Source organism: Peromyscus eremicus, chromosome 16_21 (genome assembly GCF_949786415.1).
Source record: "Peromyscus eremicus chromosome 16_21, PerEre_H2_v1, whole genome shotgun sequence".
In the NCBI taxonomy this organism is placed as follows: Eukaryota; Metazoa; Chordata; class Mammalia; order Rodentia; family Cricetidae; genus Peromyscus; species Peromyscus eremicus.
Window position 1 is genome coordinate 1,070,530 of NC_081432.1, and position 22,725 is coordinate 1,093,254.

A 22,725-nucleotide genomic window follows, 5' to 3' on the forward strand; every position below is an offset into this window, starting at 1 on the left:
GTGGGCAGCAGCCTTCAGAAGGAGGAGTGAGTAGAACTCCCTAGGGCATCAGTGAAGAACACCTTTGGGTGTGTCAATAAAGATGTTTCCAGAGAGAAGACCTACCCTCAAGTGGGTGGTATTGTTCCGTGAGCTGGGATCCCAGACTAAAAGGGACAAGGGGAGAAAGTCAGCTGAGCACCACCAAGTATCTCTTTCAGTTTCATGATCCACCGGGGTGTGAGCAAGCAGCCTCGTGGTCCGGCTGCCACAGCTTCCAGCCACTCCTGCCTCCATGCCTTCTCCACCATGGACAGTAACCTCAAACTGTAAGCCCGAATAAACCCCTCTCCCTTGGTCACTTCTTGTCAGGTATTAGGTCAGAACAATGAGAAGAGTAACAAATACCTAATGGCATCCCCCAGGCACCGCCACTGTTGAAGCTGAGACCATTAAGGACAGTAGTGAGGAATGTCCCCAGCATCCCCCGGGTGCCATGGTCCTGTGACACAACCAGAACTTCTGGTTCCACATATGTGGGGTTCTGGGGACTCATTCTATACGACATTTCTCAAGTCCTGTGAGATCTGCTGAAAGACACCAAGACTTTCCTCTTCCCGTCAGCAAATACGCCACACCCTGCAGCAAAGTCCATCTCACCGTTCAGTGAGCCCAGCTCATGGCTGTATTTTCCCGATAATTCAGTGCTGAAACAGAGTGAGTCTCTTCCCCTTCTCCCTATTCTTACTGACATGCGAGTATATATAACTGGCACAATTCAAGAAGAACTGCTCATCTGCTGGCCTTCTCCCTAGGTCTAGAGACCAAGAAAATTACCTGGAGTTGAAAAGGAGAAATTTGAGGTAGGGTAGTAAGAGAGCTATTCTGGGGAGGATGCTCAGACAAGAAGTGGGAGAAGGATCTGGAGGCACTTCCTTCTTTGGGTCATCCTTGGAAGTTGTTTGAAAGAAAGGGAAAATGTAGCCTCAAATATTATTATATGCTCTGTCTGTCTGTCTGTCTGTCTCTCTTTCTCTCTCTCTCTGTTTCTCTGTCTCTGTCTGTTTCTCTGTCTCTCATTCTCACTCTATGTTTTTCTCTCTCTGTATTTCTCTCTGTCTCTGTCTGTCTGTCTGTCTATCTATCTATCTGTCTCTGTCTCTGTCTCTCCTGTTCTCTTTTAGCATAACATCACTGCAGTTTTGGAAAACTTGGTGGTTGATACAGACTTGCTGACAAGGTTCCACCTTAAGTGGTTAGGGTTATCAAACAATAACAGTGAGCTGCTAGTGGGGTAGCAGCACAGGAGGGACACATAAAACTCTGGCTGAGTTCTTCCCATCAGCCACACAGCAGAGAAGACTGTCAGCTTGTCCTTGATAGTTTACTTCTGGCCATGACACCATGGCCTAAAATTTTTTTGAACTTTAAATTTGAACTGTAAAAAGATTCCACAGAAAACTTGCAAAAACAGAATTGGGGTTTGGATTACTTGCTTCCTCCAGGTCTATGAAAAATGAAGAATAATTTTAAGTTTATAAAACACTGTTTCTGAAATTCCTGCCTGGTTGTGTTTCTTACAGCCCAGGCTCTGGCATCTCTGATCCAGGGTAGACAGTGACCTGAAGTCCAGGTCTGAGTCCACTCTATCCTACTGCAGATCAACTTCCACTGAGCCCTATCACCTGAGACTGTCTGGCCTTCAAACGACCCAGTGAGGAGGCCGGTGAGGTGGGGGCTATGGTCCCTCTGCACAAGGACAGCCAGGAGGACATCTGTCCCATCTGCCTGGATCCCCTGAAGGAAGCTGTGAGCACCGACTGCAGGCATCTCTTCTGCCGAATGTGCCTGACCCAGCACATGGATAAGGCCTCAGTCTCTGGGGTCCTCAGCTGCCCAGTCTGCAGGAAGCCCTACTCTGAGGGGGTCCTTGGAGATGGTTACATCTGCTACAGCCACCAGAAGAGGGTGTGCAGTTTCTGTGAGACAAGCAGACATCTCCTGTGTGTGGAATGCCTCAGGTCCCCTGAACACCAGTCTCATACTGAGCTCTCCATTGAAAATGCCATCAGCCACTATAAGGTAAGGCTGTGTCACCCCCACCAGCCCCTGCCACTGGCTCCATGAGTTACTGCTTCTGAGCTTGGCTCCTCACAGGGACTCAGTGACTGACACCTCCTTTGAGTCTTCTTCGCCATCAACTTGGAGTCCCGGTCTTTGCTTTCTGTGTGCCTCGCTGCTAATCTCAGGGTTTCCAGGTCTCTGTATGTCTATCTAGGTGATCCTGCCACTGTGATGGCAGAGTCCCAGGAAGCTTGGGCCCCTGGGTTTGCTCAGCTGTATAGATAATCTACTAGATGATGGGATTCTGTACTAGATAATAAGAACCACTTCTGGACTAAGATTATACGGTTCCCTGGTGGGTGGTTCTAGAACCTCGTCTAGACGTGCAATCAAGATTTATCTGTGCTAACAGTTACCTTTAAAATATTTGAAATCTGAAAAGTTGTACATGATGTCCTGTTTCTCCCTTCCCTTCCTTTGTTGATTATGATTGTTGTTTCTTGTTTTATTTAAATTTTTTTCTAAAAATGACTCACACTTTTGGTAGTAAATTCAGGCAACACCTAAATATTAAATAGCAAAACTAAAAATCTTGCCTCTGGGATAGGAGATACTTGAGGGTAGAGGAGCTTGACACCAAGCTTCATTCCAAGTTCAGTCTCTGGAACCCACATGAGGGAAGGACGGAAATGACTCCCACTGACTGTCCACTAAACTCCACACAAGCTCCACGATGTGTGCTCCCTTCCAAATAAATAAATATAATAAAAATAATAATGAATCTTTTCCTGCCTTCCCTCATTCTTAGTCTTCAGGGGTAACCAGCATTAGATTTCTTTTAATCTATCTTTCCAGAAAAACTGTGTGTTTGAATGTTCTCTTTAAAACACACACACACACACACACACAGAGAGAGAGAGAGAGAGAGAGAGAGAGAGAGAGAGAGAGAGAGTTAGAGAGACAGAGAGACAGAAACTAGAGATGTAGCTCAGTGATAGAGTGCCTGCCTGGCATAAATGAAGCCATGGATTCAATGCCCAGTACTTCAAAAAACTAAAACGACAATGAATGCATGAAGGACTCTATTGACTTATCTATTAGCGTATGTACATGTGGTGGTGGGGGTGTGCCACGGCATGCATGTGGAGGTCCGAAGACAACTTTGTGAAGTCAGTTCTCCTTTACCATGTGGCTTGTCAGACTTGGTGGCAAGTGCCTTTACCCACGGAGCCATCTGTCTGGATCCCTCGATTTTTTACTATATCTTGTTTTTATCATCTAAAAATATGTTTTGGACATTTTTCCACTTTTCCCATCAGTGCATCCAGATCTCTTGAACATCTTTCAACAACTGTGTTCTGTCCAATTCTATGGATAAATCACAAGTTAGGAAACTGGGTTACTCACAGGTTATTGTTTTTAGCTTATACAGGATGTTATGATGAATATCTTTTAGTATGTATTTTGGAGAAGTTAAAATACCCAAGATACTTTGGTGAAAATAAAAGATAGAAAACTAACTTTACCTTTTCCAAATTGTAGTAATTTGTCCCACTACCATTTATTAAATGTTTCATATAGATCCTGTCCTGTTCTACTAGTCTGTATGTTCCTGCCTGTATGCAAACCTCCTCCCCTTCCTTCTCCTCCTCCCTATTCCTCCTCCCATAGTACTAAGGATAAAAATTGAATCTAGGGTCTTACACATGCAAGGCAAGTGTGCTATGCTAATATACAGTCTTCTTTCATACTTTTTATTTTGAGATGGAATCTTACTGTTGATTTCCATGCTGCAGCCTCCAGAGTAGCTAAGACTGCAAGCATATGCCACCAGACTCACCATGTTAAACCGTCTTAAGAATTGTACATTTGTAATATGGACAGGCTTTATTGTTTTTTCTTTTTTAATTTATTTTTATTTTTATATTGTATGCATGTATATATGTGCACCATATGCGTGGTACCCAAGGAGGCCTGAAGAGGTCATCAGATTCCCTGGTACTAGAGCTACAGGCAGTTGTGAGCTGCCATGTGGGTTCCAGGTCCTCTGCAGGAGCAGCCAGTGCTCCTAACCATGAAGCCATCTCTCCAGCCCCATTGTTTGTGTTTCTTGAGACGGGATCATACTCTGTAGTCCCAGTTAGTCTGTAATTGATGGCAATCACCCTGCCTTAGCCTGCTGAGTGCTGGAATTACAGATACATAGCACCACACTTAGCTTTTCTTTTTCCAGTTTCCCCCTGCCCAAAACTTCTTTCTAGGCTACATCTTCTTTCCAAACCTTAGTTCTTTCTTTTTTTCTTCCTTTCTTTTAAAACTATCTTTTAAAACTAGTTCTAGGGTTTGAACTCAAGGCCTCACATATGCTAGGATGTGTCCTTTCCCTCAGCTATGCCTCCACCCCATCACTGGCATCTTCTTGCCAGTTGTTCCAAAGATTAATGAGCCAAAGGCATACCTTGGACACTGACTAATCTGCTAGAGAAACTTGTGTCATCTGGGGATGTTAAAATTGAACAGTTCTGAGACTTCTTAATGATGTCATGCCCTTAGAGTTCTAGTCATTTCAAAGTCTCCTGCACAGTGGCCTCACCGCGTCCTATCCTGATGCCTTCACACTGTGGTTGCATCCTCATCCCTAGGAACCCACTCTTAACACCCCATGCCCCTCTGCTTCGGAAGTAATGAGCAAGTCGGCAGTCACTTGGCTTCCATCTATCTCTGTTCTCAACCAGATCTGCATATTAATGTCTGTGACTGAGAATTACTGTTGCCAGGCAGATACAAAGTTTAAGCATCTGAAGCTTCAGGGATGCCCTGGTGGGAGCCAAAGTGGACCCCTCCCCAACATTCCCAACTGCCCTGTATGTGTGCTTCCCTGTCAGGTCCTCTTATCAATGATGAAAGTTGGATTTTCTTTCTCTCTTTTTCTTTGTGGTGTTGGGGTTTGAACCCAGGACCTCACACAAGCCCGGCAAATGTTCTATCATTGAACTACTTCCTCAGCCCTGAAGGGTAAGTTTCCAAAGTCCTCCAGACAGTTGGCCTTTAAAGAACATTGTCACCGTCTGGAAAGACAAATGAGGAAGTCTAAATCGGAACTGAATGTGGAGAATGATTCAGAAAGCTGAAAGGGCAATGTTCTACTGAATTCTGTACCTACTAAGTGCAGAATGTACAGCAGAGGGGGCGGAGCTTCCCGCTGCCATGAGTCAGGTGTGAGAGGACAGGTCTTCTCCATCTTTGTGTGACTGACTCAGGTCTGTACTCTCAGATCATGAAAGGTGTCACGCACGGCATTGGGAGGAAGTACAAAGGTGATTCATGACTACTGACTTCAAGTCCATATTTAAGTAATAACAGGAAGTGTAGAAAAATAAATAAGAATATTTGTTCATTGTCTCCTGCACATACGTAAAAGAACTGATGACAAACAAAACCAACTACACTTATTAGAAAGGCTGACAAGCAATTGAAAGAACTAGTGTTTGTGATCTCAGAAGGAGAATAATGGGTGACTCTTCTTAATGTGATCAACCAAGACCTAATGGGAAGTGGCATCGAAGCTGTACCAGAACAAAGACTGGGCACAGGGAGCAGATGGAGAAACCAAGTCCAGAGAAGTCCCGTTACTTTGGGAGAATTTATAATCAGGGCTTGTTTAAAATTGCTTTAATTACTTTTTCATGTTAGCATACAAAGCCATGGTTCTGGGCCAGGTGTGGTGCTGTTCATCTTTACCCCCAGCACTTGGAGGTTGGAGGCAGAGGCAGTCTGATCTCTGAATCCCAGACTAGTTTGGGCTACATAGTGAAACCCCCAAACAAAAGAAAACAACAACAACAACAACAACAACAACACACACACACACACACACACACACACACACACACACACAAAGTACGCAGGGCTTGGAGACTTAGTGGTTAAGAGGAATATTGCTCTTTCAGAAAACCTAAGTTTGGTTCTTAGCATCCACACCAGGTGGCTTACAACCACCTGTAACTCTATCTCCATGGGATCTGGTACCTTTTCTGGGCCCCTTGGGTACCCACACTTGTGTACATATTTACACACACACACATACACACACAGATAAAGTTAAATCCTTAAATATGTTTATAAAAACAGGGTTCTATCTTAAATTTTAAACATGGTAAATGATACACCTGCACTGGCCTGGTCTTGTTTCATGCATCTAGAGTTATTGGCATTATTTATATTTACTTTCTTTAAAATTGTGTGTGTGTGTGTGTGTGTGTGTGTGTGTGTGAGAGAGAGAGAGAGAGAGAGAGAGAGAGAGAGAGAGAGAGAGAGAGAGAGAATCTTTGGAAATCAAAAAAGAGGAGGGTGCCAGATTCCCTAAAATGGAGTTACAGCAGTTATGAGCTGCTCAATGTGGGCATTGGGAACTGAGCTCAGGTCTCCTGAAGGCCAGCAACCACTCTTAACTGCTGAGTCCTCCCCCAGAAATTGCTTTGTTTTGTTTTTTGAAACAGGATCTCAATACATAGTCCTGGGTGACCTGGAACTCACTGTGTAAAACAGGCTGGCCTCAAACTCAGAGATCCAGCTGCCTCTGCCTCCCCAGTGCTGGGGTTAAAAGTGAACAGCACCACACCTGGTCTTGGTGTTTATTCTTAGTCTCACCCAAGGGCCTGCTGTGGATTCCCTGGGGTACTGCCTCACAATCCAGTTTGATGATAGCTGTCTCTGTCTCTAGGAAAGACTCATCCGCAGAAGCAGGAAGCTCAGAAAAGACCTGGGGGATCTTCAGCGGCTTAAGGCTCAGGAAGAGGAGATGCCATATGCTCTGCAGGTGGGTGTCTGAGTTCCAGGGATGGTCTAGAGTCCTGAAAAACCTCTCCTTTTGTTGTGGAAAACTGTCCCTGGAGCAATCTGTTGTGGAATTATGATCATATAGGCTGAAAACCTGGGTTTGGGGCTTGGCTCTGAGATTGGTGAACAGAATGACTTGGGACATGTGAACCTTCTGACCTCATACATCCTTTCTCTCAAGGAAAAACACCTATTCTCCCGGGTACATGGTGAGAATTAAAATAGATAGTTGGAAATTACTACACATCTTGTCCTTGACGATCACTTTTCTATCCCTCTCGCTCACTTGGGTGAACTCTCTCCTCACTTATAGGGTTAGAAGCAGACATCAAAAGAACATGGTGTGTGTGTGTGTGTGTGTGTGTGTGTGTGTTCTACTATGGCAGGACCCAATATCTGTAGATGTGCTCGGAACTATGAGGTGGGAAGGGAGGTACTTTGTGAAGAATTCAGTTGCTTCCGCAGTACAATGGCTGATGAGGTAAGACCGTGAAGGAAGAGAAGTGGAGGTCAGTATTCCCATCTAGATGTTCAGTGCATCAAGAGCCAGGGACTCTATCATCAAATCTCAGGGTAGCTCCTCTTTTGTGGTCTCAGGTGGATTGGGAGAGCCACAGGCTAAGAGCTGAGCTGCAGAACCAAGATCAAACCAAAGAACACCAACAAGAGGACCTACCAGCGGAGGTGGCCAAGATGTTTAACTTCTCTGAGGCAGTAACACAGCTCAACATCCTGGCTTCTGGCCTGGAAAGGATGGCCAGGGAACTGGATGCCAGCACTCTGAAGGTATACTTCTTAAGGCACCCCAAAATTCAGGGAGGGATTCTTTGAATAGTAAACAGTCTACCTCCAGATTCCTTCTGGGAGGTGTAAGGGGAGGTACTCCTGGGATATGTGATGATTTTGGGTGCGTATGTGTGCGTGTGTGTGTGTGTGTGTGTGTGTGTGTGTGTGTGTGTGTGTGTGTGTGGTGAGGGTAGCTTGTACAGGGCTACACCATGATACAACAGAGTGAAGAGCAGAAGAAAGGTGCTGTGCCCTCCAGCTCTCACGGTGGCATGCAGAGTGGCCTTCAGGCATGAGCTAGGAAGGGCATTCAGTGGCAAGAACATAGTAACTGACTGAGATTGTCACCCTTTCTCTCCCAGGATGCCAGTGACTTACTGGACAGGTATGATCCCCTCTCCCTCTGTCCCACACTTGAAGACACATGCGGATCCACATGACACAGATGTATATATGGGCAAAATTAAAGTCAAGGAGACATACTTGGTACTTTCACACTACATGAGCAGTGGAAGATTCAGTAGAATGTATGTTAATTTATGAATGATTTCTTTGTTTTTAGGAGTGCGCCACAGAAATTAGAAGGACTCCTCTCTCATCTTCCTCCAGCCAGCCCAAACCTCAATTAGTTCTTCTGGTGTGTTCTCATCCCCATAACTCTCACCTGAAGCCTTAACCTCTGACACTCAGACACAGTCTCCTTCCTAAGCCAGACTTGAGCTTGTGGCTCCTTGTGGCCGGGCATTTCAGATCTCTATTATGTCCAGGGCCATTTGTACAATCTCCAGATTACCAGTGATCTAGGGGTGGCACCTACTTTCCATGGTCTTATGTGAGCATCAAAGCATCTAGATGGCACAGGTCATCAGAGTGAGGCCATCTCAGCATATGGAGCTTGGCAGGTTTATTGGGGTAATATTTCTTCTGATTCTGATAGAGCCTCCTGTCTGTACTGCCCACATTGTTCATTCATTATGACGGTTACAGACGGATCCAAGGGTGATTTCCACAGTCCTCACCCTCATGTTCACGTACCCGCGTAACCTGGTATCTGTGACATGCTTCTCATCAAAGGAATGTAGCAGCGGTGACGAAGGTCACTGAAGTGACCACATCTCCTTCCACTGAACTCTTGCTAATAGATGCATTTCTAGAGACTCTTCTTGCCAAAGTTAGTGGCGCTGAGAGGGAGCGATACGTGGGCAGCTCCTGGTTTCCTAGAGCAGCCTACATCCTCCCGCTGACATGAATCAGGGGGCCTGGTTTTACAGTAGCAAGAGAATGAATTCTGCCAACACTGTGAGTAAAGCTGGAAGTAGACCCTTCCTCTGGGAATTGGTAGTGCCCCAGCTTCTTACCTGCCTCTGCCATAGTTCCCATAAGGCCTGAGAAACGGTAGAAAATTTCTTTTTTCTTATTTCTACATTTGTTTTTATAATAAACTTTCCTATTTAAACTAACTGGGATGGGTCTCTCTTCTTTGCAATGGAAAGCTTTTATGTCATAAGTGGGGAAAGGTAGGGAGTTAAACCTGTGGGTGTCTGGTAAAGCATGTGGCACTTCTCTGGGGTCTGGGAAAGAGGAATTGGGAGGCTGCAGATTGTAGCTCTTCAAGGGGAAGCAAATGGAGTCCAGCTCCAGCAAGAACAGCCTGGAGGTGGTTCAATGGTTACCTCATGGGAAGTCATCAAATCCACCCCATTTAAAAGGAAGTAAGCTTCAAGGTGCCCTAGGGAGGAGCATATGCTGGTGGGTCAAAAGGAGTATCTTCACTCACTAGTAGTGTTACTTCTTAGCTTAAGAAATACAAATTAAGGCCAGGCAATGGTGGCACACGCCTTTAATCCCAGCACTTGGGAGGCAGAGGCAGGCGGATCTCTGTGAGTTCCAGGAAAGGCGTAAAGCTACACAGAGAAACCCTGTCTTGAAAAACCAAAAAAAAAAAAAAAAAAAAAAAAAAAAAAAAAAAAAAGAAAGAAAGAAAGAAAAAAAGAAAAAGAAAAAGAAAAAGAAATACAAGTTATCTTTCAGAATGGCAGTCACTTATAGTGAGCATAGTCAGCCTCAAAAAACTTACCAGGGCCACACAACCACCAGTTTCCAAATAAAACAGTTCAGAATACTGTTTAAGAGCTCAGAAGTCAGATATGAATTGTAAAGTCCTGGCTGTACGATCATGGGTGAGCAAATAACCAGATTTCACCAGGCCCCAGCTCTCCCCTCTTCCTCTTTCTTATTCACCTCCCCCGACACACACACACACTTTTTCTCTCTTCTCCCTTTCGACAGGGATTAATGCAGCTCAGGCTAGCATCAAATTTGCTGTCTTACTGTGAGACAGAGACTGACCTTGAATTCCTGATCTTTCTGCTTCTACCTACTGAGACATGCATACACTACCACACACAGCTGTCTCTTTCATGCTGAACAGGGCATAAGAAAGACCAGGGAGATGGTTCAATAATAAAATGTCTGCTGTGTAAACATGAAAACTGGGGTTCGGGTCCCCAGAACATGGGCAAAAGCTGAGTAGCTGCCTATAATCTCAGCCCTTGCAGGGAAAAGTCAGAACCCACAAACCAACTATAGACTAACTAGAACTGGTGAACAACTCCGAGTTTAGCAAGAGACCCTACCAAACAAGTAAAGTGGAGAGTGATTGAGAAAGACATCTGACATCGACCTCAGCCCCACCCCCACATATGTGTACATAAAATCATACACACGTGTACCCACACATATAGCCATGCATACACATATACAAAACACACATATAAAAAAAGGAAAAAGGGAGATGATAATAGAATGTATCTCATAGAGTTACCAAAATAAGTACCATAAGGGACATGATGCCTTATAGCAGGAAGGGAACTTCATATACACATACCTTAGAGGTTCATGGTCATTTTAAATACTCAAGTAAAACCAGTACAAAGAAACAGAAAAACACAGTCCATTTTCTAGTGGAACACGAGGCTTAGGGCCTGTGGGTGTGTTTTAGCATTAAATAGATACTTGTACATGCCATTATTTTTCAAACATATATTTTACTGGGAATATTGAACACCCTGGAGAAAGCCACCGAATACTCTCTGATCTCTGCCCCTGACTGCAAGGCCTTTTCTATCTGCTGAGTGGAGGATTGACACCGGCCTTTGAAGGTGATTCCAAGCCTGGGCCCAAGGAGCCTGGTGGCCTTTCCCTTAGAGTTGCACCATGGCTGATTTGTCTTCTCATAGATGCAGTTTATGTCTGAGTAGAGTAAGACTATTAAATAGGCTGTCAGCACAGGGCAGGTTTAGGTAGAATGGAGTGTAGACCCAATAAGAACTAGAAAATTCATCATAGCCACTCTGTAAAGTTAAGAAAAAATGTTTTTATAATGCATAAAATTTTAAATACCACTTTGAGATGATGTAATGGGACACAGGTAAAGCCACAGAACATGTGGTGGTACATAGATTAATAGTTATGGGTTGCGTTAAACTATAAGAGGTAGCTAGCAAGAGGCCTGCCATAGGCCATACAGCTGATAATTAATATTAAGCCTCTGAGTGATTATTTTATAAGTGACTGAGGGACCACAGGGCCAGACAGGACCTGAGAAAACTTACAGCTACAGTGTGTCATTGAGGGTAGGTTTTGAGGTTTTAAAAAGCCCACACCATTCCCAGTTAATCTCTCTCCATCTCATGCTTGTGGATCAAGATATAATCTCTCAGCTCCTGCTCCAGCACCACACCTGTCTGCCTGCTCCATGCTATCTACCATGATGGTCATAGTCTCTGAAACTGTAAGCCCAGATAGACTCTTTCTCTATAAGCTGCCTTGGCCATCGTGTCTTATCATTGCAATAGAAAAGTAACTACGAAGACAATTTGGCTTTTGTTTCTTGCCAGAATTACTTGATCCTGAAGGTCCCTTTTTTTAAAAAATTGAATTCAATGCTTTTTATTTTTATTTGACATTGAACAGACAAGGTTAACACACTCAGATAGCCCAGTTAGTTTTGCTCACACTGGTCTCACTGGGGACAAGACCCTAAAAACACATCTTCAAGATGCACTGTGCCTGGTTCTGGACTCAGAGCCTCTCCTTGTTAAACCAGGTATAGATGGCTCTAGGCCTTTGCCCTCCCCATGAGGAGGCAGGAAAGGAGAGAAATAGCATGCTTTGCACCACTTGACAATGTTGTGAGGGGTCTCCAGGACTGCTGGCCTCCATAGCACCCCTACTTCCTAGACAACTGCTAGTACAGCTTGTGCACCTAGTCATCCCATTCTGTTTGGTAAGACGTGCCGGCCACAGGGGCTCCCCAGGGGGTTCTTCCTGTGGAAGACTGCCACCTTGAACTTGCCACTGTGATCTTCAGACCTGTTGCTGAAGATGGGTTTGTCACTCTCTCGTGGCTTATCCTGTTTTGTACACCAACCAGATGTAGCAGCGGAGGCCAGCATCACTGGTGGGCCCAGAGCCCACATAATCCGAAAAGGACCATGCCACTGCTGATGTCATTGTCTTTCATATTGGCCACCAGAAAACTCCCTGTATTTGGGGTCCTTCCTGCTCAGAGCCTCTGAGTCTGTGAGGACTAAGGTGTCGAGTTTCCCTGGGTCAAGGCCATCCCACGAAATGTGCTTGGCCTAGGTGGGTGGGCATCAGCACTTTGCCCAGCTCATCCACCTCCACTTGGTGCTGGGGCCAATCATCTACTGGTTTCAGCAGCTCTGCCCACTGGCTGATGTTGGTTGGCGTGAAGTTGGCAGAAACAAAGGCACACACTGGTCCTGAAAGTCATGTGAGGAGCCGTGGTGAGACGCCATGTCAGGTGTATGCCTCATGATGGTAGAAAAAAGAAGATGCTTCCTTTTCAAATAATACTCTATTTATTCTTTCAGAATTTCATTCATGTATACAGTGTATTTTGATCATATCGACTCCTCCAGAATTTTTCTTGAAGATATGAATAAATTAACTAATATTTTTGAAAGAAAACAAAATGAAGAGGTGAAGTGTTTTGCTTGAAATCACGCAACTGGTTGATGACTGGACTTCTGGAATCCAGGTCTTCAGGCATACAATCCAGCACTATTTGTACATCTCTAGACATTAATGACAATGGTGGGAACAGCAGCAGCCGGTCCTAGATACCCTGACCATCTGATGGGCACTGGGGAAAGAGCTGGGCAGTGAAGAGACTAAAGGTCCTAGCACCTTGTCCCTTACTGACACATGCCATCCCTATTGTCTAAGGCAGTCATTTTTGTGCCTGGTGACCCAGCCAAGGGTCAGCTCCCCAGGGTGCTTGATTCCAGCTTTGTACTCAGAGGAGGGAAACCGCACCTTCTCGACAGCTCAGGGAAAAACTGGACCCTCTGCCCCAGAGTCCAAACAAGGGAAAGATCTCCCGAGTGAAGGAGGCGGTGAAGGTATAGATATGTTCCTGGGTGACAGCATTGGCAAAAGTCACCCAGCCTACCTCATAGTCAAGCGATACCTGCACCTTCCGGGGTTGCTCCTCTAGGGCCAGCCTTGTGGGGAAGGAGCCCAGAGCGGAGACAAAGCCCCAAGCCAGTCTCACGGCCCAGATTCCTTCCTCCGGTCTCAGCCGCAGCTCTCCTTTCCTCCGCACGTCCTCTCTCACCACCCCTACCGTACAGCTGCCTCCGTGGGCCAAGTCTACACTCACCACCCACGTGTGCCTCCCTCCTGTAAAGCCACGCTGGGCCAGGACACAGGTGGCCCGATCGAAACGCTGCGGAGTGTCCGGTGAGTTCTGCCATTTGTAGGAGAACCGAGCCCTCCGGTGATCTTCGGACAGGAGGAGCTTGGGGTGGGAAGTCTGGGGGTCTAGAGCAACGTGGGCTGTGGAGTAAAACGAGGAACGAGCATGTCAGCGGATGTGTTATGTCTTGCTGGGATGGCCTAAACGCTTCCTTCCATCCCAGCCTGCTCGCGTTAAACCATCTGTGTGTACCGGAGCCTGGGCATCATCAAGGAACTGGTCAGACCTACAGTCTAAAAGTCTGCGTCCTAAAAGAATGCCAAGGGAACGCACGTCACGTTAAAGCCAGAAAAGTCCGTCAGAGACTCCACTGCCCTCTAGAAAGCTATACAGCTCTCGGTGAGCAGTCAAGCCTCCTGCTGGTAAAAAAAAAAAGGGGGGGGGGGCTCCCTAACACACAACCTGCCTCACACATGGGCACCCTCACACACTGCCTCCTCATACACAGCACCCCCACACACTCTATACCCTTACACATGGCCTCCCATCTCCACGGCGTCCCCTCAGGTACAACTTCTTTGTACAGGGGCACACTGGTACTGACACAGCCACTTTCACACATATCCTCCTTACAAGCACTCTCTCACACTTTCTCTCTCAACTCCCGGCCACCCTCACACACAACCTCCTTCATACACAACCAGCCTCACACTGACCTTACACAACCAGCCTCATACTGACCTTACTCACCCAGCCAATCATATATCTGCATGCACACCCTCCCTTCACAGTCTCCTCTCACACACAGCCTCCTTTAGATATGACCTCCCTTCACAGAGCCACCCTCACACACAGCTGCGCTCACGGCCCTACATTCAGCCTCACATACGGCCTTCTCACACACAGGTGGCCTCACGCAGCTTCTATACACAGTGTCCCTTCACACTTTACATACCTCACAGGTGCCTCCCTCACACACACCTTCCCTTTACACCTTCCTCATACGTGGATGCCCTCACACCTCCCTCACAAACAGCCCTCCTGATAGCTTCCTATAGAGTCACCCTCCTACATAGCCTCTCGTGTACACACCGTCTTCCTCATACAATACCTTTTCACACAGTTTCCTCCACACAGCCTCTTCCTGCAAGGCACTCTCACACACGGGCACCTTATACCTAGCCATTTGATGGCTTCTTCACACACTGACACTCATGCACAGCCACCATTACAACTAACCTCCCTCACATACAACTCTCTTCACACTGACACACACACACACACACACACACACACACACACACACAGAGTACTCCCTTATACAAGCACCCCTCACACACAGCCTCTCTCACATACAGTTTCCCTCACACACAGCATTCCTTCACACAAGCCTTTCTCACATACAGTATCCCTTTAAATAAGCACCCCTCACATTCAATGGGCATCGTGCACAGTCACTCTCTCATACACAGACTCCCTTACCCAGCCTCCTCCACACGTGTCTGCCATCATACACAGCGACTCTCATGCATAGCCTCCTCAGATAGCGTTCTCTACCAAACAGCTTCCTCATACACGGCCTCTTCATCACATCCTTCCACACACAGCCCCCTTCACACACAACCACCCCATACACAGACTCTCTCATGCACAGTCTCCTCATTCATAAGTACTCCCCCACGCAATCATGTTTATGCACAGCCTGCCTTTATATACAGCCTCTTCTCATATATACCGTCCTCACACCATTTTCCTCAAGCATAGCACGTCCCCCACACAGCCGCCTCTCACATGTCTACCTTCATACTCAGCCTCCTCTCTCACACAGCCTTCCTCACACAGTCTCCATGCATAGCTTCTCCTTCAGCCTTTTTCTCTGAAGCAGACATTTTCCTCCTTTTGATTCCAACCTAGAGTTTCTTCCCTGCTTTGGTTGAGGATACTATGACTCATTTGTACAGCCTTCCCTCCTCTTCACCTTGGGGTCATGCACTCTCCTTCAGTCATTTTAAACTGTTGGACTCTGACTGCCACTTTTTAGACCCCCCAACTCTCCCTATACATTATGTTTAATATTTCTAAAGTGAAGGAAGTTGGGCATGGTGGTGCATACTTTTAGTCCCAGCACACAGGAGACAGAGACAGATGGATCTCTGTGAGTTCAAGGCCAACCTGGTCTACATAGTGAGTGCCAGGACAGCCAAAGCTACATAGTGAGACCCTATCCAGAAAACACAAACAACAACAACAACAAAACTTCTAAATGGAGAAAACTATACATGCAGACTTACCCATGGGTTAGGGAGCTTTCCCAACAGTTCCACAGCTCTCCTGGGTCTTTGGCTGGCTCATGGGGAACTAATAGTATTAAAGGGGTTCTTTCTGTTCATTCCTGTCTCCCTTGTAAGCGGATCTGTTTCTATAATTTAAAAACTAACATCTGAGAGGGAGTAGAGGTTCCTGATGGTTCTGAGAAAGTGACTCTCAACCCAGACAAAAGTTCCCTTCACCCAGAAGGGGCATCCCTGACAGACCATATTCATTTTTTTGGTCTAATCATTCTGTCCACTGTACATGTGCAGATCTGGAGACCAGATTTATCAGGGATATGTATGTGCCTGTCCTCACTTCACGGCTCTCCTAAGGGCTGTATACAGTCATACCCCAGTATCTGTGAGGTATTTTTTCCAGGACCCCCTTGCATACTAAGCTTCACAAAAGCTCATGTACATCATGTTGAACGGAGTATTATTTACGTGTAAACTACACATACCCTCCCAAATACTTCAACTCATCTCTAGGTTGCTTATGTTACATAATACAATGTAAATGCTACGGGAATAGTTATTATCCTACATTATTTAAGGAGCAATGAGAAGGGGAAAATCTCACCATATTCAATACAAAGCAGTGTTTTTCTATCTGGGGTTGACTGTGGAACCTATAGATATGAGTGTGTATGTATGCTTACAGACACAAGTCACGTGTGTGTGTGTGTATGATGTGTGTGAACGTCTATATAAGTATTTCAGCGCTCAGTGCAGGACCCAGAAGCTTCTCTATTCTCCCCATCCTAATGTGGGCTGCTTACCTGGCTCATAGTCCAACTCAAAGCAGAGTTTTTCTGTAAGAGAGAATAATGACAAGATGATATTTCATTAATCTCAAAACCACAGAACACTCAGTGATGAGGAAATGGAGGCTCAGAAGAGGGAAGGAACAGAGAGGAGAATGGAAGTTGGAGTCCTCTCGACCGGTGCTTCTAAACATGTGCTCGCACCCAAACCCCTCATTTCAAATCCAGACACTCTGGGACAGGGCTGCAGATGCGCATTCTCACAAGCTCCTAGGGGTTACTGATGCTCCTGGCCTGGAGCCCCCTGAGAAGCCTGCCACTCTGCCCGTGAGCAGACAGGCACTGTGCCTGCCATGCTACCTCTCTATCTTTACACACATCTACTCAAGGAAAAGATCAGTGGGTTCACTTTGTTTCCTTTACTAGGAAATAATGTTTGGGCTGGCCAAAAGTCCGCCTTTGGTTAGAGTAAAATCCCCTCTACTGTCTAGTCCATGGGAGTGCTTGCAGGAAGCAGGATTCAGGAATGTCCTCCCAGGGGCATGTTTCTGTGGGTGTGACACTTAGAAATAGGTGGCATTGTTCATGATGTCACAGTTCATGGGGAGCAGAAAGCCACAACTTACATTTCTAACTTTCCTGGCTGGCTGCCATTATGACTCCTTCTGGGAAAGGAGTGGGGCTCAGTTCCTATAAGGATGGCTCAGTTAGTCAGCTAGACCAATAAAAAGAAGTGGAGAAAAATGCTGGGGATGTGAGTCAGTGGTAGAGCACTTGCCTACCATACATAGGCCCTGGGTTCAACTTTCAGTAGTGAAAAAAAAGGAGGGACTGGAGAGATGGCTCAGAGGTTAAGAGCACTGGCTGCTCTTCCAAAGGTCCTGAGTTCAATTCCCAGCATCCACATGGTGGCTCACAACCATCTGTAATGAGATCTGGTGCCCTCTTCTGGCCTGCAGGGATGCACACAGACAGAACATTGTATAATAAATAAATAAATAAATAAATAAATAAATAAATAAATAAATAAATAAATCTTTAAAAAAAAGAAAAAGAAAGAAAGAAAGAAAGAGAAAAAACAGCAGAAGGAAAGCAAAAGAGGAGGGAGAGCCAGCTTCTGCAGTTAGGCAGACACTGTCACTAACTAACACTAAACATCAAAACACACGGCAGTGCACATACTGCTGAGAACGTTCGATGATGGAGAGTGATGGATGTTGCTAATCATTATCCTTTCTACTACTTCACGTCAGTTGGTCACATTTGTTTAACAGGTTGATCCCCCCAGCCCCCAAATCTTCACTTTTATTATTTCTCCTCACTGTGACGTCATCCTGAGCATCAGATTTTACTGGACTTGGCAAATAAGAAAGGTAAGGCACTGAAGCAGATAAGCCATGCTAAAATACATAGTCACTGGCAGTGGAGTCAGGAGGCCATTCCCAAGCCCAGGCTGTGTGCACAGCAGCATGCTGTGGAGGCCTGGGGTCTCCTTACCCAGAAATGTCTTCATCTCCTGCTGCAGAGGGATGGCCTGTTGGGGGAAGTCCCGGATCCTCTGGCCCAGCTCTGGAGATATAGCCTCGGGTTTCCGGCACTTTCTAGTTTCACATCTAGGGCCACAGAAATGACAGAGTCTGGGAATTATTCTTTTTTAAAAATTACTTAATTGTATGTGTCTGGGTATTTTATCTGCATGCATGTATGTGCATCACATGCATTCAGTGTCTGTGGAGACCAAAGGGTATAGGGTCCACTGGACCTAGAGATGGGTGTGGGTTCTGGGAACTGGGTCCAGGGTCTTTGCAAGAGCAACACGTGCTCTTTACCACTGAGCCATCTCTCTAGACCCTAGAATTATTCTTTTCTAATGGTGTCTCCAGGCTGCCATCTTCTTCTAACAAGGCCTGGATCAGCAACCTTCCATCCTCTCAGATGGAACCCACGGCTACACAGTGAGTAGATCTACAGCAGCCCATGAGAACACATTAGGGCGTGTGTAGATTTACACATGGCTGTGTGCCCTTCATGTGAGAGTGTGGTTTATTTGCATGGCAATCACTAGGTGGGTGGAGCATGGATGGCTATCTATGTGAAAAAGAGAAATAGGCGTTGTATCACTAACCTTATTAGAGTGCTTCTGATATCCTGAGAGAGAGAGAGAGAGAGAGAGAGAGAGAGAGAGAGAGAGAGAGAGAGAGAGAGAGAGAGAGAGATTTAGTTTCTGGATTTTCTCTTCTACTTTCGTCATATCCACAAAACACCCCAAATGCCACATTCCTAGCCTTGGACAAATGGGGACCAGAAACCAGCACCCGACTCCTTTGTCTCATAGACAGTGGTATGACCAACTTCTAGTTATAGGCAAAAGTAAGCAAGTTCTGCACCAAGGTCTCCTATTTCCCAGTATCCAAAGCATCCCCCTAAATCATGTTGCTGGAACCCCAATAACTCTCCTCCAGTTCAAGGACGTAATACAGCTTAGGAAGAACTTCCTGGCCAGTGGAGGGGACATTCAAGTTCTGAAAAAAATGTGCTTTGGAAACAGCACCTGGCAGTTGTTCGCACAGTGCTCGGAGCAACTTCTACCTCATTTTACTTTTGGAGCCTCATCTCTTCCCATCTTATAGATGGCAGGAAAGAAGACTGAGGCCAGAGAGCACCATGACCAGAGAATTCTTGAGGAAGCACAGACTAGAATCAACCCCCATGGCCCTGGGTTCCACATCCCATCTGGGATGCAGAGACATGTATATAGGAGGTACCAATCAGGCAATGATCCCAGAGACCTCGGGGGTGAGGGCAGGCTAGGTCTCACCATCAGGAGGCCCCTTGCTGGCCGAGTGTTCTTCTCCTCCAGCTCCTCGATCAGGGCGCTGAACCGACAGATTTCCCCTGTGGCCAGGGAATCAAACTCTTCCTGTTGCTTCAGGATGTCCCCATCTAACCTCTCCAGCTGTGCTAAAAGGACATTCTGTTGTTCCTCTAGGAACCGGCTCAGATGTGCAAACTGGGAAATCACCTGTTGTCTCTTGGTGGCCACCTGAGTCTGAGAAGGAAAGATGAGAGCCACATTGGAATCTTCTCTTCCTCCCCACCCCACCCCCAGTCCTCCTCTCCCCACAGCAGCAACTCATCTCCTCCTACCTTCCTTTCCTTGCACATTCCCACTTCCCTCTTGATCCATACCCACACCTCCCAAGGTTTGGTGGCAAAATCAGAGCCCCCCACTCCCACCTGTTCCTCGACCCCCATATGGATGCGGAGCTGCAGCTGGAGTTCTTCCTGCCTGTCACCCCATTTCTCATGAAGCCCAGCATTCCCTCATTGTCATTACTGTGGCTTCTAAAAGGGGCTCAGAAACACCGGAGATGCCTGGCCTCTTGCCCCACAGGAAGCACACATTGTGCACACACCACTAAGCTGTTAGAGGCAGGATTACACTAATTCCTGCAGCGATTCAGTAAGGAAATGGATCTTAATCTCCATTTCACAGGTGAGTAAGCTAAAGTTAAACAGTCACTCAAGATGGAAGAGTTAACATCAGAGTCAGGATTCAAACTCAAACCGCCTTCAAGTGTCTGTCTGTCCTGTGGCCTCAGACTGGAGAAAAGGGCTGGGCCTGGGGAGGTGGAGACCTACCAGGAGCACTTGTATTCTTTTGTTTTCTCTTGATTGGATTTCTTGAATCTCCTCTCTCTCTTTCCTTAGACACATAAGACACTTCTGTATTTGTTCCTGGGGAGAAGGAGTATAAAATACTAAGACAAAGTAACTACAAAGGGACCTTCAATCTGTAGAAGTGGAATGCCCTGGAGATGAGTGTGAACCTCAGCACCTTGAGAGACTCAGGGTCTCCTTCCTATTCTGATTTTGAGACTGGATTTCATGTAGCCCAGACTTACCTCAAACTCAGAATCTTCCTGCCTCGGGTTTCCAAACATTAGGATCATAGGTCAGCACCACCAGGCCTGGCCTTGAGTCTTGGTCCTCTTGCTTTGTGCTCCAGAGATTTTGACCAGGGTTTACCCCCTTCTCATGAACCCTTCTTCAGGTTAAACAACTACCTTGTTTTGCATGTGGCAAGTATTATCTACGATCTGAGCTCTGTGTGATCTTTGCTGAAACTGAAATTATGTCACCCAAAGGAAATACACGCAAATAACATCTTCCTTATTTACTAGAACCAGTAATCTAGAAATGATACGATGTGAGAAGAAATTTGGATACAAAAATAATTGAAGTACTATTTTATAAATTGTTCTAGAACAGAATTAGGAACAAGTAAACACTTAAATATCCATGTGTGTGTTTAAAAATACCCACAGAAAAGCTGGAGATGTAGCTCAGTCATTAGAGTGCTTGCTTAGCATCCAAACCCTGGGTTCAATTCCCAACACTGCATAAAACATGTGTGGTGGCACATGCCTATAATCCCAGTGTTCAGAGCATAAAGGCAGGAGAAATTCAAGGTCATCCTAGGCTATATAGTTAGTTTGAGGCAAGCCTACATTAAGACCTGGCAGAGAGAGGGAGAGAGAGGGGGGGAGAGAGAGACAGACAGAGAGAGAGAGAGAGAGAGAGAGAGAGAGAGAGAGAGAGAGAGAGAGAACAGAGAAATCCCACTATCAAAAGATCATTAACAAATTGCTACATCATACATCTAAACACTTGTTTGTAACAAAATATGTGGGAGCCCACAAAAGTTTCCTAGTGAGAGCTGAGCTCGCTTTACACCACAGGGCTGCATTAAGGGATGGCTTGACCACATGCATGGTCACCAGGTGTCTGGAAGGGTCTGCACTTGGCTGTGCTGGGGGGAGGTCTTTTGCTCCACCCCTTGGCATTCCTTTAAACATCCTTTAGCAGAGACAGAAGGGACTGGTGGGTTTTGACCCAGGTCCTCTTGAGGCTATCCTGTTTCTGTCTGTCTCTCTCCTCTATATTCCTATCTAAATATTTCTCACTTCTCCCTCAAGAGTACCTTGGGGGAAAAAGTGGGAGCTGGTCTCCCACAAAAATACAGTATAAAAGCAACTAAAACCAGCAATACTCATTTAATGAAAAATAAAAATACATGCCACATATATTCACCCAACTAGCTTATTCACAACAGGAACATTCAGTTACATGCTTCAAATACAACACACTCTGACCACTCCTCCATACACAGGTCATTCGCTCTTGTAAATATACAAACAAGCATGATCATTCCTTAAAATACAAACCTCAAACACACTTAGCTGATACAGGACACACACAAACACACACACACACACACACACACACACACACACACACACACACGTTTGATGGTTCATTTGTTCAGAAAGGATTTACTGAGCTCCTACCATCTATGGTCCACAAGGAAACCACACAGAACTCAATCATAAACCTGTGCTTAAGTCTACTGCCTGTGTGATCAAATCAGTAGGAAAAAGAACTTGAAGTCAGGATAACCCCTTCCACCCCAGAATCCACACCGCCTTTCTACTTCCCTTGGTCCAATCCAGCTCCCACAAGGGTCTCCCAGAGCCCTTTCCTACCCTGCAGGGATCTTCTCCTACCCTGTAGGGACCTGCTGCATCCTCCAGGAAGCGCACAGTGTGAGTCCTATGCTGTCCAGCCTCACGGCACACCACACACAGCTGTGCCTCATCCTCCTCGCAGAAGAAGTAGACTTTCTCCCCGTGTTCGGGACAGGCATCCTCCACCTCCGGGCCTCGCGTGGATGCCAGCTGAAGGCGTTCGATGTTCTCTACCACACTGGCTAGCTGCCAGTTGGGCCGAAAGCTCCCTGGGCGGAAAGGCTCTTTGCAGAGTGGGCAGCTGAGGGACTCCTCCGATTCTGGGCCCGGGATCTCACAGTAGCGAGTGAGGCAGCCTCGACAGAAGTTGTGGCCACAGTCAATGGTGACTGGCTCCCTTAGGGTGCCCTGGCAGATGGGGCAGTTGACCTCATCTGCGAGGCTAGTCACAGAAGGAGCTGAGGCCATGTCAATCCTACCGGTCCTTCTGCTTCCCGGAAGTCACCATCTCTGTGTGGTGGGAAGAATACACTCCACACGCAAACCGTGCCCGGGTACAGACATACTCTCACACACACTTGGACAAGGGGCCCAATTGCATCTCTGGCACCAGCGGCCCTTTGTCTTGCTCTCCCAGGAGCAGACACACTCCTGCCAACAGCAGAGATGAAGAAATAGAAGAGAAAGGCCTAGGAGTTCACAGCATCATCCAGAGATGCCGAAGTTAC

The 22,725-nt window shown here is 46.3% G+C and overlaps 2 protein-coding genes and 1 pseudogene across 3 annotated transcripts; 1 reads left to right on the plus strand and 2 right to left on the minus strand.

The window, feature by feature from the left end:
- Nucleotides 1-1,719: 1,719 nt before the first annotated feature.
- Nucleotides 1,720-8,297, plus strand: Trim40 (tripartite motif containing 40). Of its 2 annotated transcripts, none has more exons than XM_059244099.1 (5): nucleotides 1,720-2,061; nucleotides 6,767-6,862; nucleotides 7,480-7,668; nucleotides 8,031-8,053; nucleotides 8,231-8,297. In XM_059244099.1, exons 1-5 carry the CDS (start codon nucleotides 1,720-1,722, stop codon nucleotides 8,295-8,297), a joined length of 717 nt encoding a protein of 238 aa, XP_059100082.1. The 2 variants fall into 2 exon arrangements, with proteins under 2 accessions (XP_059100082.1, XP_059100083.1); XM_059244100.1 differs by having other exon boundaries at nucleotides 7,480-7,566.
- A 3,602-nt stretch (nucleotides 8,298-11,899) lies between these two features.
- Nucleotides 11,900-12,907, minus strand: LOC131893759 (phosphatidylethanolamine-binding protein 1-like; annotated as a pseudogene).
- Nucleotides 12,908-12,991: 84 nt separating this feature from the next.
- Trim10 (tripartite motif containing 10) lies at nucleotides 12,992-22,475 on the minus strand. Its single transcript, XM_059244016.1, has 7 exons — nucleotides 22,037-22,475; nucleotides 20,112-20,207; nucleotides 19,288-19,518; nucleotides 18,595-18,617; nucleotides 17,967-18,082; nucleotides 16,485-16,517; nucleotides 12,992-13,533 (listed from the first exon to the last, which is right to left on the minus strand). Exons 1-7 carry the CDS (start codon nucleotides 22,463-22,465, stop codon nucleotides 12,992-12,994), a joined length of 1,470 nt encoding a protein of 489 aa, XP_059099999.1. The 5' UTR covers nucleotides 22,466-22,475.
- Between the last annotated feature and the right edge of the window lie 250 nt (nucleotides 22,476-22,725).